The 21,495-nt window shown below is 44.7% G+C and overlaps 1 protein-coding gene across 5 annotated transcripts in view; it reads right to left on the reverse strand.

Moving 5' to 3' along the window:
- Rin2 (Ras and Rab interactor 2) overlaps nucleotides 1–21,495 on the reverse strand; it is a 211,251-nt gene that overhangs the window by 31,948 nt on the left and 157,808 nt on the right. For 3 of the 5 annotated variants that reach the window (XM_036185195.1, XM_036185194.1, XM_036185193.1), the window contains 3 exons: nucleotides 11,028–11,220; nucleotides 7,151–7,262; nucleotides 4,744–4,816 (listed from right to left, as the gene is read on the reverse strand). In XM_036185195.1, the coding sequence (XP_036041088.1) occupies nucleotides 4,744–4,816; nucleotides 7,151–7,262; nucleotides 11,028–11,220 (378 nt within the window). Of the gene's footprint in view, nucleotides 1–4,743; nucleotides 4,817–7,150; nucleotides 7,263–11,027; nucleotides 11,221–16,264; nucleotides 16,361–21,495 lie in introns of all 5 variants that reach the window. The other 2 variants (XM_036185196.1, XM_036185197.1) reach the window with 1 other exon arrangement.

Genomic DNA, 21,495 nt, shown 5'->3' on the forward strand with positions numbered 1-21,495 from the left:
CTGGACTTGGAACCCTTAAAGCTGTTGACAGTCAATGACAGAGCCACAGAGTCAATGAAAATAACAAAGCATGGGTGTCCCAACACCTGATAGTGTCACCAACGCTCTACCATGCTCTCATGTGAAGTCAGGAGGCTGCTTCTCCTGAGGGTGTCCAGCCCTGGTCAACTCCTGCATCCACGAAGCCTTCAGACCTGACCTAAGACTGTGAACACCTTCTGAGTCCTGGCAGGGGCAGTGATCCTGACTCTAATCTGAAGTGGATACTGATGGGAATGGAATGCTGTAACATCAAAGTGTATCACAAATCCATGTTTGTAAAACAACACTCAGTCCATTCAAATCTACTTTCTTTATCCAATGTGGAGAAAAGTAACACATAACAAAACCAACCTATGCTTATTTTAAGCTTTTACCTAGCTCAGCATGCTACCCTGAGTTTAAACATCAGCTGACTGGCTTGGGTGTTCTTAATGACACAGGACAGGAAGCTATACCTGACATTCATTAATAGATGGTTGTAGGTTTTGACTTATTTAGACAATTAGATGTTGTATGTGAGCTGCCTCACATTATGCCAGCCAGGAGTACCCAGCATCTTCACACACACACACACACACACACACACACACACACACACACACACTTCCTTCTTATCTGTCTGTCTATCTATCTATCTATCTATCTATCTATCTATCTATCTATCTATCTATCTAATTTAAAAAAGGAGCCCTGGTGTTAAAGTTTGTACATAACAAATAAAATAGAGCCAACACCTTAATACAGAACTTTCTCCCAAGAGTTTCGATCTAGATTTACTTTATCTTTGCTCTGTATGTTCTATTTCTAAAGAGGGAGAGACTAACATTGTTCAACAGCTACTGCTGCAATGCAGCAAGCATGTGGACACATGTGGGGCCTACTGACCATGCTGGGCAGAAGCTCTCATGTCCCTCATTCATCGACATCAGGATCATGCAATCACACTGACTAGTGCAGTCCTTGATGCACCCTGTCGAACTCATGGCAGCAAAGCAGGGATTGGAACCAGCTGTGCTGAAACTCAGGTGTGTGTAGTTGGCAGAGTAGAGTGGGAAATGTGGACTTTATCATCAAGGTAAGAATGGATTCAAATTCTCTGTGTGTCTGTCTCTCTCCCTCCCCTCACCTTTGTGTGTGTGTGTGTAATTAGTTTCTCAAGATAGGGTTGTCTATGTGACCCAGAGTGGCCTGGAACTCTCAATCTTCCTTCTTTAGCTTCTTGAGTGCTGGGACTACAAGTGTGTTCTATACTTGCTAGTTTTATTTTTTAAGATTTATTTCTTTTTCTTATACGTATGAGTGTTTTGCCTGCATGTATGTCTCATACCACATGTATGCCTGGTGCCCCTCAGAGGCCAGAAGAGTATGTCGGATCACCTGGGACTAGAGTTACAGTTGTGAGCTGAGACTCAAACCCCAGTCCTCTAGAAGAACAGCCAGTGCTCTTCCCTACTGAGCAATTTCTCCAGCCCCCATAACTGCTGGTTCTTGATTATATGATGGTAAACAAGCCCCTCATTCCTGTATTTCCAATTCACAAGGCTGCCAGAAGGGCTAGGGATAATGTACCTGTCACAAATATGGAAGACTCCAGTTGTGGCATAGCCCGGATCCCCTGAGTTCAGTTCTGCCTCTCAACAGGGTTACAAGTGATTCTGGGGCACAATTAAGCTTGAAAGGTGGCTGGTTCTCTATACTGTGTTGACAACACCCAAGCTACAGGGAGTTCTGTGGTGCTGCTGACCAATGGAACTCATTACTTCTATTCCCAACTGTGCTTTTCATTGAGCTGATCCAACATGACAAATCGGGTGCCCGCTAACTATGGATTCTCTTGTCCATATATACTTGACACGTTCTGTGTGGGACCCACCATAGTCTCTGATGAATTCTCTACTGGCCACCAGGTAGAAGATTTCAGAAATATGTTAGTAAGACGGGATCCTGTCACCCACTGATGACCAAGAATGCTGATGAGGAGCATTAGAGAAGAAATCAAACCATCAAAGTGCCTTGGCATTTTGAGGGAAAAAATGACTCTCAGGCCCCTTTACTTAAAATACGATGATGCTGGGCATTTCCTGTAAGCACCTCAAGCGAGTGCTGTGCTTAGTAATTTGCCAACGGTCTTCATTTACTTTATGACCTTTAATCACTAGCCTAGCCTGCTTGGAGTGTGGAGGACAGAGATGGAATCTTCTCTGTGTAGTTGCCAAGTATTTGTGGGGGTAAGGCTCTTTCCCCAGTAGCACAATTACCAGGAGGCAAAGTGGGAAGGCGAGTGTCAGCCAACTTCACCTCCAGCTGACGTGTCAGCTGTGGCATCATCTCTAACCTGGTTGGCTTTAGACTAGACCAGGTGTGGTGTCCTGGATGGATGGGGGGGGGGGAAGGGGGCTGAGGAAAGGGTGGGTGCTTCTGGGGATGTGTCCTGGGGGCTACAAAGGTCTCTGGGCAACACATTTCTGTTAAACTTTTAAAGACGGGGATTGCAATTTGTCATATTTTCGGGGTGCTACTGGCATTTATTTTATCTGGTCACTACTGGAATTTAGTGTTGTGGTGTTGGGGAAGTTAGACAATCTCATTACCCGAGACAGTGCCTCATACAGAATGGAATCATCCTGGATCCCTAACGTCTTTCTTTAGAGGTATTTTGTGCACAATTTTAATATAATTCTTAATAGTCAGGATATAATTACATGGGGGGAAAAAAGAAGATTTGTACTTCGATCGAACCTTACCCCCAAAGCATCCTGTTTGCACAAGGCAGCTCCACTTAGCGGTTTGTATGACAGCCGCCACTGCAACTGCAGCACAGCTGCTGTCTGCGTTTGGGCCATTACATGTGTGCATTAAATTTGAATACAGTTAGCCAAATTTTAAAATGCCAAAGAAAGAGAAGTGACATCATAGTCAGCTTAGTAATGACTTCATTCTCTTAATCTAAAATGATGTGTTATGGCCAGGCAGTCAGGCGGATCTCTGTGAGTTCAAGGCCAGCCTGGTCTACAGAGCGAGATCCAGGACAGGCACCAAAACTACACAGAGAAACCCTGTCTCAAAAAAGAAAAAAAATGATGTGTTATAACTAGTTGTACTTCAGATGTTTAGAAGTGAAGCCCACAGGCTCCAAGGACTGTGACCCTAACCTGGCAAGCAGGTGGCATCTCCTTGTTGGGCAGGGGGAGTCGGGTCACCAGGCAGGCACTGTCCATCTTGGGAGTTGCCCTCACTTTTGTCCCCTAGGGTCTCCTCTGGAGATGCCTCCTCTTCCTCAGGCCATTTACTGCGTAGCTTCAGCTAGCTTGAGAGCTTAGTTGCCATGTCAGGCAGAGAAAGTCAACAGGTATGATGAATGTGAAGCAATCTAATCCTTACAATAAACTGAGCCAAACCCAAATGACTCCCCAGTCTCGGTGAGACAGCCGTGAGCTGTGATCACTGAAAAGATATTTCCTGTAGCTACTGCAGTGAGCAGAGAAGCCAAGGAAGCCAGGCTGGGTTCTGCCTAGTTAGAATAGGCAAGGCCCAAGCTGGAGAGCTGGCTCAACCATTGAGCACTTATTGCTCTTGCAGAGGACCTGGGTTCTATTCCTAGCATCCATACAGGTGGTTCATAATCATCTGTAACTCTGGTTTCAGAGGAATCTGACTTCCTCTTCTGTTTCTGTGGGCACCAGGTGTGCAGGCAGTATAGAGCCATGCGTTCAGGCAAATGCTCATATGCATAAAATAAAATGAAAAAAAAATCTAAAAACAGGAAAGAAAGGAGGGAAGAAAGAAGGAAGAAAGAAAGGGAGGGAGGAAGAAGAGAGGAAGGAAGAAAGGATGGGAGGGGGGAGGAAGGAAGAAAGGAAGAAAAGAGAGCAGGCAAACCAACTTCTACAGGCAGCAAGATTTCTCTGCTTAATTACTTCAAGAACACTGGCTTCATTTGGCTGTTTTTGTTTTGTTTGTTAGCAATGCTAGGGATCAAACCCAGTGTCTCGTGCTTTGTAAGCAAATGCTTTACCACTCAGCTACAACCCCATGCACAAGTACATTGACTTTGAAAAACTGTTATTGCTGTAAAGAAAAGAATAACAATAGAAACCTACAACTCACATCCTTTCCACACTGGTTCACATTCTGATCCAGGCTTAATTTCAACCATTAATTCAGTCCTAGAGAGGATGTGAGCCCCAGCTGGCCTGAAGAAGAAGAACTGTGCAGGATTTAAGGTTGGCTTAAGGGTTGAGAATGGACTCTGTCCCCTGGAGTTTTCAACAACATTGTCAGGGACCTTGAAAAGTTACAAGTTTAAGTATCGGTTTCTTCTGTCTGTCAGTCTGTCTGTCTGTCTCTGTATGTGTGTGCATGCTCATGCACGTGTTTATACTGGTGGGTATATTGCTTTGTGGGTATGTGTTTATGTATGTGTGTGAGTATGTTTTCTGTTCAATGGGTCTAGCCATCAAGAACCATGGGACCAGCTTGAAGAAATAACCATATTAATGAGAATTTGCATCTGGAGGGCCAGGCACTGTTTCCATCCTAAGCCTAACACTGGAATGGGGGTGAACATCTTATTTAAGTGGCAAACCCTTCCCTGATAGCTCATGGGTGACCAGCCTTCCAGATCCCTTCTCCTGATCATCTCACAGATCATCTCACACACCAAGCAAGTCCTTCAAGTCATGAGACGTTCAGAATCCTTACCTGCTGATGCAGTAGAAAGCAATGAGCCGGAATAAATCTGCAAAGCTGATTCCTGAGCCTTCCAGGGAAAAGGCTAGAAAAAAAAAGAGAGGGGAGGGGGGGTTCCAGAAGGTGGCTGAGTCTTCCTGAGTGTCTGGGAAGGAATGGTATCTAACACAGGATATGTGGCCCCATCTCCACTCTCTCAGACTACTGTGCAGCTTATCCAAACCAGCTGTGAGGGGGCTGTCTGACAGCCAGACACAGCTTTAACCAGCCAGGCAAGGGCGGCTTCCCTGACTCACTCTCAGCACACGCTCCACACTTAGTAAACAGACACATACTTGCACAACAACCTCTCTGTTTGTTTTGAAGTTCAGAGCACAGAGTAGGGCAGGGCTAAGAGGGCCCATCTGGCTGGAGAGAGAGGCCACTAGCCCTCAGCAGCAATGGGTCAAAGGTCCCATTGTCCCAGACCCTTCCTCCTAGATCATGGACCATCAGGGCTATACTCCCTTTTGAGGAGTCAGAGCCCTCTCATATAGGCACAGGGCAGAGGGACATGAACCTAGAGGTCAGTTTAAGGGCTCTAGAAATCAGCTCTGGGTTATATTCCATATAAAGATTCTAAAATCCTGTCTTCTTGCCTGGTCGCATCACACAAGCTTCCAAATGAAAGACGCATTCAGACAAGATGCTGTTGCCACATGTACAGCTCCCAAATGGTAGGGGTAGGCAGTGGCTTGGTTTCCAATCCTCATGGGCCAACCACCTTCATCTCACCTACAGAATGGACAATAACAGTTTCTTGTCTGCCAGCAGGATTGGAGTAGAATATCATTTGTTTTTAATGAACTATCTTATGTGAAAGAAGTGTACACAAATGTATGGTGGTGTCTACTGCGTCATCCAGAAATAATGCTAAAATATCTGCTATTGTAGCATGCCCTCTCCCACCCATATCTGTATAGAAGACCAGCCTGCTAGGTAGATATCATTATGGTAGTACTCGGGCCCATTAAGTCATTACAGATAGGATAAGGCTTTGCACAAACTAGCTCTTTCAATCACTTGGAGGTCCCTTAAGGTAGGACTAGGGGGAGTGGCTGAAATCCTAGAATCTTATAGAGAGAAAAAAAAATCTTCTGGCTTCAGGGAACTCAATAAACAGGTGTGTGTGGTAGTGGTGGTTGGGGGCGAGGGAGGTTCAAGGCTCACTGACAGTGACTGTGAAGGAAGAGGTTCCCTTGCCATGGTGAACTTTGGAAACTGGGAGGGATTTAAAAACCAGGAGAACTTGGTGCTGGTTGGGCCAGCAGCCTTTCCAAAGCCACCTCAGAATAATGGCATCTAATGAACATAAATTGATTATTGATTAACTTACTATACCTTCACTATCTTTAAAATGGTGGTGGGTCTGAAAACGTGACTTCAGGTTATCTCTCACTGTATTTACTTGTTCTCCAAGATCAGCCTGCTCAGGTGCATCTGCTTCCCAGGTACCCTTGATCATGTGAATTCCAGGTTTACACTTGAACTGGAAGCAGATCATGGATGCAGGCAAGGTTTTCCTGTGCCAGAAATATCACTTCCTTGTATTCTATGTAAGGTCATTGGCTCAAGGAGACTGGACGGCAGGGTGAGAGAATCTCATGCCTGTCCTTCAGTTAACCTCAGTACCTTCAGATGCAGGGACTGAGTCATGTTCCATCCTGCAGGCTTCCTAACTCAACTCACTGGCCTTCGCCCCTCAGCTTGCTAACCTAGAATTTTCAGATCTCCCCACTCTGTTGTGCAGATCCATTTCCTGATCTTTTCTTGGAGACTGGCAGTACCTCAGAACTGTGTGTTCCCTCTTTTATTTAAAAGTTGGCCTCCCGACTAGCACTCCACATTTTCAATGACCAGAAAGTAGACAACAGAAAGGAAACCAACATGGCTGAGCATCAACTCCCTGGAAATCTGTAGCTTGTCATCTGCCCATGGGGCTAGATTCATCTCGTATTAACTGCCTTTCATGGAAGACTGAACAGTGGCTACCTGGAGGGAACTCATGTGCTTGAGGCTTATTTATTCAGGAAGATGTGTAGACACATGCTTTGGCATGCGATCTGGTAAAAGGGCTGTGTTGCTACAGCTTCTCTGTGGCTTAGTCATCAGCAAACCAGGGCCCCAAACCTACACTGGACCTGACCAGGGACAGGGCAAGAAAAGACAATCTACACTCAGCCCCTCTCATGTGCCAAACCTCAGGATGCACACAGTATGCACAGGTTGTTGAACTGGCCTATGAATTACTCAGAGTCTAACACCACCTCACTGTACAGATGAGAAAGCTGAAGCCGAATGTCAGGACTAGATGTCTGTGGGCATCAAAGTCTGGGCTCCTTCCCACCAGGCCTGCCCTTGCCCTCTGACAAACACTTACTGTATGTGCTTTCCTTTATAGCAAACTCCTTGAGCGGTGCTCCAAATTCACAGGGCAGGCGAAGGGAGAGGACTTTCTTCTGCATTTTGGAGGATTTACGAACCAAAAAGATCTAGTAGGAGGAAGGAAAACTCAAGTTAAGGAGATTAAAACCTGGGTACATAATTTTCCTTACATATGATACCCCGTGCATAAAACAGCCTTCCCAACAGGACTATACAGCTTGGTGAAGAACACTCTGTAGCTGAAGTTTTCCTGTGTTCTGGCCTGTCGGCAGTCGGGACAAATCTCTCCCATTTGTGTCCCCCAAGTAAACACACAGAGGCTTGTATTAGTTATAACTGCACGGCCATGGCTCCAGCTTTTTGCTAGCTAGCTTTTATGTCTTAAATCAGCCCATAACTATTAATCTATGTATCGCCACATGTTCTGTGGCTTTACCTGTGTCCCATTACATGTTGCTCCTAGGGCAGCTGGCTGGCTTCTCTCTCAGCCTTCTTCCTGTTTCTCTCTTTGAATTTCCCACCTGCCTCTAAGCTGCCTTGCCATAGGCCAAATGGCTTTATTTATCAACCAATCAAAGAAACCCATATTCACAGAAAGACATCCCCCCATTAACACTCCACAGAGAAAGCTCAGAGCTTATTGAAGACATCTTGCTTTCAAAAGGGGCTTAGAAGAACCCTACACCCACCCTCTCCCCCGACCCAACTTCATCCATGAAGCTTAAAATGTCCCCTGTCTGCAGAGGCAATGGCAGGCTGGTGACTGTTTCACTGTGGTAGGTATATGCCTTAGGCCCCTGTCTCAAACAGATGTCTTGGTAGGTGAACTTAAATTACAAAGAAGTTCACATAATCAAACTGTAGATGGTAAACTGGGACTTCATTGGCTAAGTTGACTCACGGCATATTTATGAGAGGGACTTGAATTTGTTAAGAGTGAAAGAGCAGTTGTTTTGAAGTTTTAGTTTTTGCTTTTGAGTATGACTTTCTAGCTTCTTTTGAAAAAATGACTTAATGGGTCAGGTCAGACACATGGAAAAAAACCCTCAGGAGAAAAAAAAAATGGCTGCTGCATTTGGGAGGTGGGTAGGAGTACTCTGAGGTTCACCCCAGCCAACACTGAGCTGCTCCCTTCAGGTTTCACATACATTTTTTGCACCAAATACATACACTGTCTTCACATACATGTATTACACCAAACCAATCTCCAGCATGATGTCAAGGCCACTGGGCCTCTGTCAGTGAAGAGGCAGGCCTGCCATGTGCTGCTGTGTAGGTCAAGTCCTCACAGCTCTCTAGCATCATCCACCTGGCCTACAAATCAAATGGGGTGTGTAGTTTGTGGCCTTGGTTAAGTTCTGGGCCCCACTATAGTGAATGGTCCTTCTTTAAGGAGCTACACTGTCCTGTTCTTTCATTCTCTGTCCTCTGAATGGGAACACCTTACACTCTCTTCTTCTCTCTCTTGCTACAGTATTTCAGACCCCCACTCCAGCTGATCTTTGCTTTTCTCTTCCTACAGTACCCATGAAGCTTTTTGAGGAAGGAGTGGCTGGAAAGCCTTTTGAGCTTTACTTTTCCCATAGTCCCCACGGGGCATCCATGGAACTCATCTGATGTACACATCTGAGCACTTAGGCTCTGGGACAGATTAAAACTGAGGCAAATATTTCCCAAATAGCATACTGGGTGCATGTGTTTGGGATAAAGGACCCAAACTCTGAGAGGCAGCTTCCTTAAGAAGTGGGGGCCAATTAGGGATGAGTAGTGCACCCCCGGGCCTTGATTCCTAAAACATTGTGGTCTTATCAGAGAGGCTGACAAAGTCAAGCTTACAGAACACATCCATCCTGAGCATGCTTCTGTGAGTAACTCTGTGTTGATGCCCAGCTGCACATTCCTTTACATGCTGTCTGTGGCTGCCTTTGCCTGACAGAGCCTGTGCCAAGTAGATGTGGCAAATACTGTATGACCAGAAAACCCAACAACATCTACACTCTGGTTCCTTCCAGAGTAGTCCACAGACCTCTGTCTTTCACGGTTGTCTAATTAAGGATGCAATATCATCCTTAATACATTCATGCCACCAGGGCCAGGCTTCCAGCCACTTGCTTTTCCTTCATTCTCATCTCTGGTCCGCATGGTGCCAGTCCTCTGCCTGCCCCATCTTGTCAGGATAGGCCCTGTCAAGAGTTCAGGTAGGTGGATAGAGAGACTTCTTCTAGCTTATTCCTCATGCAGGTCTCAGCAGGAACGGCTTATGCTCCACCCCAGGAGGGAAGCAGGGCAGGGTGGGAACTGCTGCCTGGCAATGTCCGGCTTCGGAATTTTTGGCAGAAATGCACCGGCATGATATTCAACCGGTAGAAAGGAAAGCGTCATAGGAAGAAGTTTCTGACCATACAGACCAAGGCTAGAGGCAACAGTCAAGTATGCTAGCCAAGGAATTCTCTCCAAAGATGATCAAACATTGTGCCTCATAGCCCCGAGCTTATTCTAATGGAATTCTTAGTCCTGTCTTTTGGTTTTCAGGAAGGAAAAGAAGAAGCAAACACAGACAGATTCACAGGCAGACAGACAGACTCACTTGTATGGACAGAGAGTGGCACAGGTAGGCCCTGGCTGCTGCAGGACTCCGATGCTGCTATGGCATTCCTCAGTTAGCTATTGATAGAATTTTCTCCTTGCTATCCATGTACAGCTTAGTGACTTTGTATCTAGCATATGCTTTAAGCCTTATTTTATCTGTGATTTTCTGTGTTTGTCTTTTGGTTGGACATTGCACAAAGTGCTGTCCACTAGAACGGCCTACAATGATGTCGAGAGTTGCTATCCTGGGCCATCCGCTATGGCAGTACCATGTAGGTCCTAAGTACAAAAAATAGAGTTAGTGAAACTCAATAACCAAATTGCTAATTTCATTCACTCTAATGTGAAAGAATCTAAATAGCTATATGAGGATGAGACCCTACTATAATGACAGCACCAGATATGTCAGTTATGGAATAATGGTTTATTTTCTTTTGTTTTGTTTTTAAGGAACTTATAGAGCAGTAGAATGGCATTTATTTATTTATCTTTATTTATTTATTTATTTATATCCAAAGTTGACATCAAGTATCTTTGTCAATTACTCTATACTTTATTTATTGAGGTCTCTCAATTGAATCCAGAGCTCACAGATTGGTTGGGGGATTCAAAGTTTAGTCCTCATACTTTGTATGACCAGTGCATTATCTACTCAGCCATTCTCCATCTTTATTTTTTTAAAGAAAGTCTTTCTACATAGCCCAGGCTGGTCTTGAACCTAGATCCTCCTGCCTCAGCCATCCAGTGTTAGGATTGCAGACATGGGCTTCAGTGCCTATCTGTAGGGTAAGCATGCTGAATAAGAGGAACCAATGGTCCTGGATAGGTAGTAGCTGCTAAAATGGAATACAACTTAGATTCACATGGAAAGTAACTGAGAAAGGCAAACAAAACAAAACAAAACAAAAAACCCAAAAAACAAAACAAAACAAAAAAATCCCAACACTGGTAGCCTGAGAAGACAAGTCTGTGGGTCATACAACTTCTTAACCAGGCCCAGAAGGTCAGGCCCTGGACCTCTGGCCAGGGCTCTTCCATCCTTTGATTCCCTAGCATCCTGCTGAGCCATACAGTCCCATAGTTGAGCAGATGAAAACAGGAAGACAGAAAGGGTCTGCTCTCAGAAACTGCCTTGTAGACCCCAGAATTTCCCTGCATTGTATTTGATGTCTACACTGGAAGCCACCTAGAAGCTGGGAAGAACTTTCTGGAACTATTTCTAAGTGTTTCTCTGTCAGGCAGCAGCATGCCTGCCTCAACCTCTCCTGAGTCTTGGGTCTTACCCCTGGAGGCTGGTTCTGCAGAACCTCTTCTGCCTCCTCCTCACTCAGACTCAGCTGCAGCCATATGGGATGGGTGTGGAGAAGCCGGTCCAGAATGCTGAGCCTATTGGAGAGGCTGTCATAGCCAGAGTCTCGGGGACACATCTTCCCATCCTTGTCTTCAGAATAGCCATCATCCTTGTGTCTCACCATGCTAGAAGAAAGAACAGGACAGGGCTCAAAGGACTGGCACCATCTCTAGGAACTTACTGGACAGACCTGTCATAGGATGTGTACTACCCTAAGGTCATCACCCTTCTATCTAAAGATCTTGAGGACAGACATGTTTTATCCACTAGTATAAAAGGAAGCACTTTGTATGCAATGGCCCAGCCCTCTACCTCTACCTCTATTTTCAAAAGGTTCTAAATACTATAAAGACTCTTATTATTTGGTTTAGGTTTGTTTGTCTTTGGGCATAAAGTATTTCTTACTTGGAGGATAGACCTTTAAACTGATAAACTTCAGATACAGTAAGCCCGAGGTCTCAGTGCTTAAAGACATTTGTCACAAACACAAGTACTGTTGTACTTTATAGGCAAATCACACTTGGGGATATTTGTTCTGTATATAAATGACTGGTTTTCTTTTCTTCTTACAAACATAAACATTATTTATCCCCAACATTAGGAATAATAAAAATATCATAATTCAATGGTTCTGTGCTATTCATGAAAGCCAACAAATGTATGCCCTAAAAGCTTTTTATAGTTGGGTGTGGTGTGGTGGCACACACCTTTTATCTCAGCAGTCAGGGGGTAGAGGCAAGGCAGATATCTGTGAATTCAAGGCCAGTCAGGGCTACATAGTGAGACCCTGTCTCAACAACTACAACCAAACAACCCTAAACCCACAAATAAACAATAAGAAACAACAACAAACAACCACAAACCCACAAATAAACAATAAATGGGTCATTATATTACTCAGCTACAATATGGAATGCTACCACATGGTCAATCTGGAAAATACTGTGCTAAATGAGAAGAGCCAGGTATGTAAGTCCATCCCATTTTGTGGTAGGGGATAAAGGGGCATTGAGCTAAGGTCACGGTTTGGGTATTGTATGACTCTAACACACAAGTTCCAAGCGGGAAGAGACTGCGGGAGAGAAAGTAGGTTAGTGGTTGGCTGAGAATAAAGGGGAGGGAAATGGGCAGGGGCTACAAACAGGTACCAGGTAACTCTGGGAGTTGCAGGAAATGTGGTATATGGGAAAGGCAAGGATTGCCCAATATTATGAATACATTGAAAACCCCTGAATGACTCATGCCTTTAAAATGGGGAGGTTTTGTGGTCTATGGATCATAGCAACAAACAAGCTATATTGACCTCCTTTGGTGCCAACACCTAATTCTAGGTGAGAAATAAGAAAACAGAGGCTTGAGGATGCATGCAGCTGCTGGTCTCTTTGCAAGCACTTCTTGAAGCACTATACTGTAAGTACTATGGTGCTAGTCTAGGAATTAGCACTTGGAAATGGAGGTAGAAGGATCAAGATTTCAAGGTAGCCAGGTGTGGAGCCCAGGCCTTTCATCCCAGTGGAGACAGTTGGATCTCTTTGAGTTGGAGGTCTGCTTGATGTACATAGGGAGTTCCAGGCCAGCTAAGGCTATAGGTGAGATCCTGTTTCAAAAACAAAAGAAAACAAAAAGCAAAACAAGGCCTAAATAAAAGGATCAGGAGGTTATATCTTGATCGAGGGCATGTCCTTGCTCAGAGGGAGAGTACTGAAATTCTAGTCCAAGATTGCTTGATTCTGGAGACCCTCTTCCTCTCTCACACTCAGCACTGACACCTTCCTGGCTCTGAGGGACCAGGTCCCCACCATGGTCCCGGAGTAGCCAGCAGGAACATCACACTTGATCCTTGTGTCCAAAGGCGCTGGCTTAGTGTTGGGTACATCTTGTCATCAAACACATACCCAGTGTGTCCTGGATAAAGCCCTAAGACTGGGGAGGATGGAGAATGGAAGACTGCAGAAAGGAAGCATGAGATTGTCCATCTCTTGTCACTGTCATAGAGACAAAACGAGAACACTGGGACCACCAAGGAACCCCTCTCACCCCTTCCCCCCAGTGTCTTGGTTTTATACAGATCTAACCAGCCTCATGTTTCATTTATTGTCTAGATGCATACCTCAAGCACCAGCTACACAAGAAGCCAAGGCAGAAGGATCACCTGAACCCAGGAGACCAAGGCCAGCTAGGGCTAGCCAGTGAGGTCGTCCCAGCACACACACAATCAAAGAGAGGTCATGCTTTTTGTGTTGTTTTTGCTCAAATACGTGAAAGTTTTCTTTTAATTCGACTGTCAGTTTTCAGAAAGAGGAGTCGGTGTTAGAATAAGTGAAGGCGCTGCCCCTTCTGCAAAGGCCACCACAGTCCCCCTGGGTGTTCTAAAGTGACTACTCACGGGGTAAAAGAGAACACTCTTGATGCAGGTGTGAAGACTCCTGTCACACAGGCGAGCCAACTGAAGACCACTGCCTCTCCACCCCACCCATCTACAAATGTCATCAGAGAAACTCAGACAGGGTCAGAGATGAGACTGCACACCAGATAAAGTCAATGAGACTTTGAGGTGGGGTGTGGGAATGGGGATCGCAACGGGAGCCACACTTGCAGACTATAACTTGCCAAATTTGTGAGCCTGTGTAGGAATCCTCTGGGGACTGGTGAAGCTGCAGACTCCTGGTTTTGACCCCCAAGATTCTGATTTTTGTGGGTCCTGGTGGGTCAGAGCCACCCGGTCCTCCCAAGCTCTGGGGAGCACTGATCCTGTCCACTCGAGGACGTCACTGTAAGGAACGCTTGGCTGGCTGACTAAGTAGGGAATGTGAACTTTGGATTTGGATCAGTTAACTGTTTGGTTTTCTTAGAGGGCTGGAGGAGGGGAGTGCTAACACGCTACTTAAGGAATGCCAAAAGTTCAAACTAAATATTTCAGAGCCACACATATACGGTAGTATAGCACTTGCCTAGCATCTTTAAGGCCCTAGGTTGGATCTTCAACACTTCAAACCAAACCAAGCCAAAACAGAAAAACCGTAGCACCACATTTCCCCACCGTCTCCAATCTGCCATATATTATCAAGTCCAAATCTGACAGTGTCTGATGACGGTGTTCCTCCCAGGTGTTCTGAGCAAGTAAGAAAGTATTTCACTTCTTCTTAGAAGGTCACATCCCACAAATCACCCCTGGTTTGAAGTTGTTGTTTTTAAAAATGCTCTTTGTTCTGATGATTGGCCTCAGCCTAAGCAGCCAGAGCCCAGACAGGAAAATGGTGAGTAAGATTCATGGAGCCTCATAAAGAAGAAACCATAAATTAGACCTTGCAATTAGTCTTTGGCATGGACTTGGTCCAGCCAGCCACGTGAGGTTTATAGTCTATTATTAGAGGGCCAAGTGGCTTTTATCAGGAATAATCTTCAGGAAAGAGCTGACGGTGACATATGGACTGTCAGGTTGATGCTCTCATCCCCTCCAGAGCCCCCTTTCCAGGACAGGAGCCCACACCCTGGTTGTTAGGGGCACTGGCCACCAACAGCTTATAGCCTCTTCGTTCTCCTGGAAATGCCTGGGAAGTTATATCTGCTCTCCCCCTGAGAAACAACCACTGCCCACGACATACAGATGTGGCTGGAGAAGGGAGTGGCCTTCTCTCAAGGTGGGACATTTTGGAGTGGGATTTGGCAGAGCCCACATTTTTGTCTTGTTTCCCTTTCTGTCTATCCCCCTGCTCCCGAGTGCCTCCCTCTAGAAACTGTCTGCACAGGAATTCATGCATCAGGCTCTGCTTCTAGGGAGCTCCACCTAAGACAGAGCCACCGAGAGGAACAGAAGTCATTGATTTCTAAGACAGACAGCTATCTCTATGTAAATGAGTGCTGGCGAAGGCTGAGTGGCTTAGAAAGGTTATAAGGCATCCCATGATACAATCCAGGCATTTATAATAATGACATGGTCCCAGTGAGATATCCTAAGGGCCAGCCTCGAGGATGGAAGCATGGTATCCCTCTTCTAATTGGTCCAGGCATGTGAGACCTTGACCAGTCCTGAGTTTCATTTTTCTCATTTGTAAATGGTACCTCCAACACCAGGTGGTGATTATGCCTTAAGGATCCCTTGCCTGAGAGCAAGCAAGGATTGTGACCTTGTGCTAAGTCCAGTTGATAAAAGACCACCATAAGGAAAGACCAAAGGACCATGGTGGCAAAGAAGAGGCATAAACACAAGAGGGAATAAGAAAGGGGAACAGGGAAGAGTCAAAATATGCAGGCTCTACATTAATAGTAAACATACACACATATATGATATGAAAGCAAAGGGAATATTTGAGAGGAGGAGAGGTTCATCAAAGAAGGACAGAGGAGAGGATGGAGGGAAGAGAATAAACACCCACTGGGAAACTCATAGCCTGCATCTGTTGTCGTGGCAACAACAGCCCGGCATCATGGCTCTGAATTAGGGCTCTCTGGCACCGGATACCCCTGTGTCCCACGTGACTTAAGGCTCTTTGGAGCATAGGATGAGGGGCCTTTCCACTTTCTTCATTTCTAGGCACTAGGCATTAGTAGCAGGAGGAGGTGGAAGGTCAGTGAGGACAAGTGAACTCTCAGTGGAACAGCCAGGCCGACACTTGACTTTGTTTCATTAGAATCAGCAGGATTAAGTTCAGTCCTGAGAAACAGCAGATTCCAAAGGACAGATGTTCTTTCACTTTCTGATCAGACCCTGGGAGTCAGAAGAGACCATAGTGCAGCCCCTGATGGCCAGTGTCCACAGTACATCCAGAGGTTTTCTTGAACATTCCACTACACTGCTCTTTCTACCATGCACCATCCAAAACAACATATCTAAAGTGTTTATTCTGACTTTATAATTTTGTCTTTTTCAAACAATGAGATTTTACACAAGATAGTAAAGTAAAAATATATAAAAAAAATTAGAGATTGGGGTGTATAACCTAGAGGTATAGTTGAGGATGGGCATAGTCTTGGGTTTGATTCCCAGCATTGCCCAAAATAGATATATTAATTAATTAACGAATTAGTTAATTTAAATTGATGTGAGGTTGTTTCTGTGGGAAAAATATTAGCACAGTAAATTCAGTCCATAATTTTCCAGATGTAAGAATCCTAGTTCAGGTGTTAATAACAAGAAAAATAAATAAGAGCAAAATGCCAAGTTCTTACTGTCAATCAAGAACAGTCCGTGTCCACCTGGCTGTTATGTCTCAGCAGATGTGCAGTGCTCTGGATGGTTCATCCTTCAGCCTTGGAGTGTAGGTACTGCCAAATAAAAATTATAGGACTCCATTGTTATAGACTAATTCCTGCCCCAGGCCTCAATAGGGAGCCTGCAATAAAAATGGAGTCACTGTTGCTCATGGCCAAACCCAAGTCAACTTGTTATCTGTCCTCCAAAGAATTCTAAGAATAGACAATTCCCAACATGGAATCAAGAGAGAGAGAACTAAAAGCCAATTCCCAAACAAAAAGGTTTCAATTGACTTAACAACATTCCCTCTCCCTTAATTAAGTAAAAAGGTTATGGGAAGCAGCCCTATACTAACCAGTTACTTATGTGGTTTTGTTTGTTTGTTTGTTTTGTTTTTGAAACAGTGTCTTTCTATGTATCTCTGGCTGTCCTGGGACTTGATATACAGACCAGGCTGACCTCAAATTCGCAGAGATCTACCTGCCTCTGCCTCCCAAGTACTGGGATTAAAGTTGTGTGCCATCATCACACCGAAGCACTCTCTTTTTTGTTTTTATTTTTGTTTCTTCAATACAGGGTTTCTTTGTATTGCAGATCTGACTGTCCTGGAACTTGCTCTATAGACCAGTCTGGCCTCAAACTCAGAGAGCCGCCTGCCTCTGTCTCCCAAGAGCTGAGACTAAAGGCGTGTGCCATCAGCACTGTCTGGCCCTCTCTCCTTAAGACAAGGTTACATTACGTAGCCCAGGCTGGCTCAATTTGTAATCCCCCTACCTCCATTCCTCACCGGCCACCTCCTGGATGCCAAGGTTAGGCACGGTGGGGAGACCTTCCCTTAGATCTCCTTCTATCACTCTTCCTCTTCCCACCTTACAGAGAAAGCAACTTTGAAACAACCAAACCGGTTTTAGAAATCTTCCTGGTTTCTGGCTATACGACAACCTCTGTCCTTGGCTCCTTGCTACACTCATTCTGATTTACGGAATGATACATTGTTCCATCCTACAACTGATAAGATCTTTAAACTAAATTCTAATTTTGTCTCTCCTTTGTCCGAACAAAGCACAGTAAGCTTTTATAGACAAATAAAATAAAAAGATCCCTAGACTTTCTCTTTGTGTGTAAGAAACATCTCTATTGAGTTGAATAACTCAATTAATTGAATTAATTGGGCACCTTTTGTCATTTAAAATAGTATGTGTCTCATTTTTCTTTTAAGGATAAAAGGTTTGTTTGACACACACACACACACATACACACACACACACACACACACACACACACACTCACAAAATAAACTTTTTAAAAAATGGAATGACAAGTCTTTAATGGGATTAACTAAAAACAACCGGCCCCTTGCTTTCCCTGTGCTTATGTGTGACAGCCTGTGTCCACTCAGCACAGATGCTCACATATCTGCCTTGGAATCTGGTATGTTCAAGGTCTACCTTCATGGACAAAGACATCTTTATGTTTGATCAAGGTCTTTGTTTTGCTTCTACTTACAAATTTACTGACGAGTCATGGAAATCTAGTCACTTAGAGACATTGGAAAGGTCTCAGTAAATGCTCAATCAGGCTCCTCCAACCTGTGAAAACTGAGCTCAAATCCAACTCTCCTCCTTCAGCTACAAGGAACCCATGGCTTGGATCTCCTCATTGCTGTCTGCACATCTCCAAGGCATTAATTCCTTCACAGGCTGACCTCACATGTATCATACTCAGACTCAGTCCAGAGCAGGCATGACCAGGGGCCAGAGTACGAGGCAGAATTCAGATAGTCCTTGCTCCTGAGGAAGAAGGGACACTCATGAGCATTTGGTCTGAGCTTCATTCTGAGGCCCCTATGTTCAATCTTAGACTCAGGCTTTCCCTTGGCCAGGCTCAGAGGAGCCTACTCTGGCTGCTTAGTTCTAGCCTCAGGAGACAAAGGGTTCTTGTCTGTGTGTTTATTAGGAAATGGGTGGCCAAAGCCACCACAGCTACCAAGCTTTTGGCCATTTTGGAGCCTTGGGCAAGGATGTGGCTTCATCCCCTTGCAGACAGACTAACCAATCTGAGGTTTTAGCAGCTCTTTCTTCATTCTCATGGATTCCTCTCACAGATAGGCTTTCTAGTCTTAGGATATAAAACCGATGATGACCTTTAGCCTAGATTTACAAGGACAAAATAGGACACTGGTAACAAATACTCTAAGAATGTCAAACATAGAGTGCTTATTTCAGCACTTGGAGCAGATTAGTCCAACAGCAGGAGCTTGGAGCCCAAGGGAGAAACCAGAAAGGAGGCAGTATTGGTGGACCCACCCTTCAGTTAAGGTCGGTGCCTTGCAGGAGGCTTGTACAAACACCGAGGGGCTTTAGCATTCATCTGTAATCTAACTACCTGTCCCTGGCACATATGAATAGGCCTTACTGCAGGGTCCAGGCTTCTTGCTTCTGAGACAGTAGCTCTTGGGCTGTCTTCAGAAGTAAGGACCAGACAGAGGGTGGAGTCTTATGTATATCATGATTTTGCTGTTGGAGTAGCAAATCCTCAAACCAGCAGCAAAATGCCTGGCAGTGGTCAGCCAGTTACCATGGTTAGTGGGAAATGAGCCCAGGGCTTCTTAGAGTTGGGGGTGGTGGTGACAGGTGGTAGGGCTGAGGATCAACAGTTTTTCAGAAAATGTAGGCTCCTTATGAAGACAAATAAAGATCCTATACAGAAAAAAAAAATGCATCAAATAGAAATATTTCTGGCACAAATAACAATTCCTCAGACATATGCCAAATAAACAAAACTTCCCAGACACCTTCAATTTCAAAAACACCTAGTGGTTGGTTGCTATTTGATGATTGCTTAATACCTTCAGGCACTGCAACAGTCCCTGACTCTCAAGGCTAAATTAAACCCCTGTTGGTAACTGTAGGTCCAGATCCATTCTAGATGACATAAGGCCCTAGAACACAAATTCTGTTTCCAGCATAAAAGTCGGCAGACAACCTGAGGAACCTTCTACCCACTGGTCAAGACAGGAAGGGTGATGGCAGAGGACTGGGGAACCACGTTCTTCTAAGATTGCTGTGTATTTAGCAGAGGTGGAAAGGATAGTTAAGCCATCCAACTTAACTCCTTATTTGAGGTGAAAATGATTTAACAAAACAAAACCCAAACAGAATCCACACAAGTCCAGTTTCCTGAGTTGTGGCTGCCATTTTGTTGATTTTGTGGTGCTGCGGTCAAAGCCAGAGCTTTGTACACTCTAGGCAAGTGCATTACAGGTCCTAGTTCCACATTCCCTACTTCTGAAGTTTCCCAGCAGCCAAGAACTTGATGCTTTATTTCCCCAGAGATCTCTTATCCTTTCAAACTCTAAAAGGAAAACGAAACACTACTATATTTCGGGGTTATGGATTTGATTTCCAAGTGGCTGAGGGCTATTGCTTCTTGCAGGAGGAAGCCACAACTTCCTGAAAGTGATTTCTAATGATATGTAGCAGGAGGAATTTATGAGGGGGAAAACACATATTTTTAAGGGCTTTCATTTGATTTTTTAAATTTCTATTTCCTGAGGCCCAGGAGGAAAGTATTTAGAAACCCATCAAAACCCGATGGCTGTCACCCAAGGCGGCCATTTGCACACAAAGACTGGGGGTGGGGGACAGTGGTGGTGGTGGGGGGGATGATTTCACCCTGGAGCTTCCTCTCCAGCTTGAGATGAAAAGGCCAGATATGGAGTCAGTGCTGGCAGAGGCTTTCATTTGTTCCTGTAAAAATAAGAAGTGGGAACAAAGAACCTGTTGTCCTGGTTGCCCTTGGAGCCAAGAACAGGGAGAAGAAGGAGCCAGGCGGGCTCAGTCTGCCCCGCTGCCCTCCAACCCGCAGCTTCAGGGGAAGGCATGCATTCTTTGCATTCATGGTTTCTACTACTTAAGTGCTTCTGGCTGTGCGATGCTATTGCCTAGCTGGACCAATTCACCAGCAGAATTCTAACTAAGCAGATACCTTGTGGCGGAGCCAAACTAGCGGTAGGCAAAGCTGCCAAATTAAAAAAAGGGGGCGGGGCTGGGGTACAGCTTAGTAGTCGGTACCCGCCTCTATAGCATGCATGAGGCCCTGGCCTTGATCCCTAGCATCAGACAAATAAAAAAATTAAAGTGTAGGTTGACTCTAACCCTAGAGTATTGCCAATGTTATACTTATAGGGCCAAAGTCTACTGTTGACAGAGATGCCAATCTGGAAACAGAACAGTGCCACTGGTCCAAACAGGGATGCCAACTCAATAGTTGCCCTGGCACCAGCCTGCAGTCCTAGATGACGGGAAGCTGAAGTAAGAGGATGATTGCAGCATATGGATCCAGAACAGTCCAGCAACACAGAGAGACATTGAAAACAAATGAAAAAGCAGTAACAAGACCAATGAAGAAAATGACAACCCCACTAATACCCCAAAACAAAAAACAAAAATAGAACCAATTTCTAGGCCTCAGAACGTTGAAAAAACAAAACAGACAAACAAACAAACAAACCTTGTCAGTTGGCAGATATTCATTTGTGACCTATCACTTACATATTTAGCAAAGTAAAACAAAAGCAGAGGGTTATTCACCGAAGAGATGAAACAGCAAAGAGAGAAGAGCCCCAGGTCCTACCTCAGTGGGTGAACTCATGCTTGTTTCTCATTTGGTTGGGTTTGGTTTTTTGAGACAGGGTCTTCTGTAGCACAGACTGCCACCAACTTACTCTATAGCCAAGGATAATCTTGAACTTGTGATCCTCCTGCCTCCATATCTAAGTGCTAGGATTCTAGGCGTGCAGTACCACAGCCAGCTGTTTGGTTTTCGTTTGTTTTGTTTTGTTTTGAGATAGGTCTTGCTCCACCCTCTTGTCTCAGCATTCCTAGTGATGGGAAGCACCTATGCACCACCATTCCCAGGTTCATCAAATTATTTTCATTTCCTGCTGTGTGTTTTCTTCACAATATACACACCAACCATTAGTAATCAAGAAAAGAAAAGTTAAAAGCTCTTAAAAATTTTTTTGGATACCAAAAATTGAGACAGACTAAATGGCTGTTTGGGGCATTTGTAATCACAAGCTGTTCTTGCCTGTTTAATTCTTTAATGGAGTGATGTCAGGTCTTACTTTTTTCTAAAACCACCAATGACCTGGAATTCCCCTACTCTCCTCATTTGGAACCTGGCACATTCCTGTATTCATCTG

This window comes from Onychomys torridus, chromosome 4, assembly GCF_903995425.1.
Source record: "Onychomys torridus chromosome 4, mOncTor1.1, whole genome shotgun sequence".
Classification (NCBI taxonomy): Eukaryota; Metazoa; Chordata; class Mammalia; order Rodentia; family Cricetidae; genus Onychomys; species Onychomys torridus.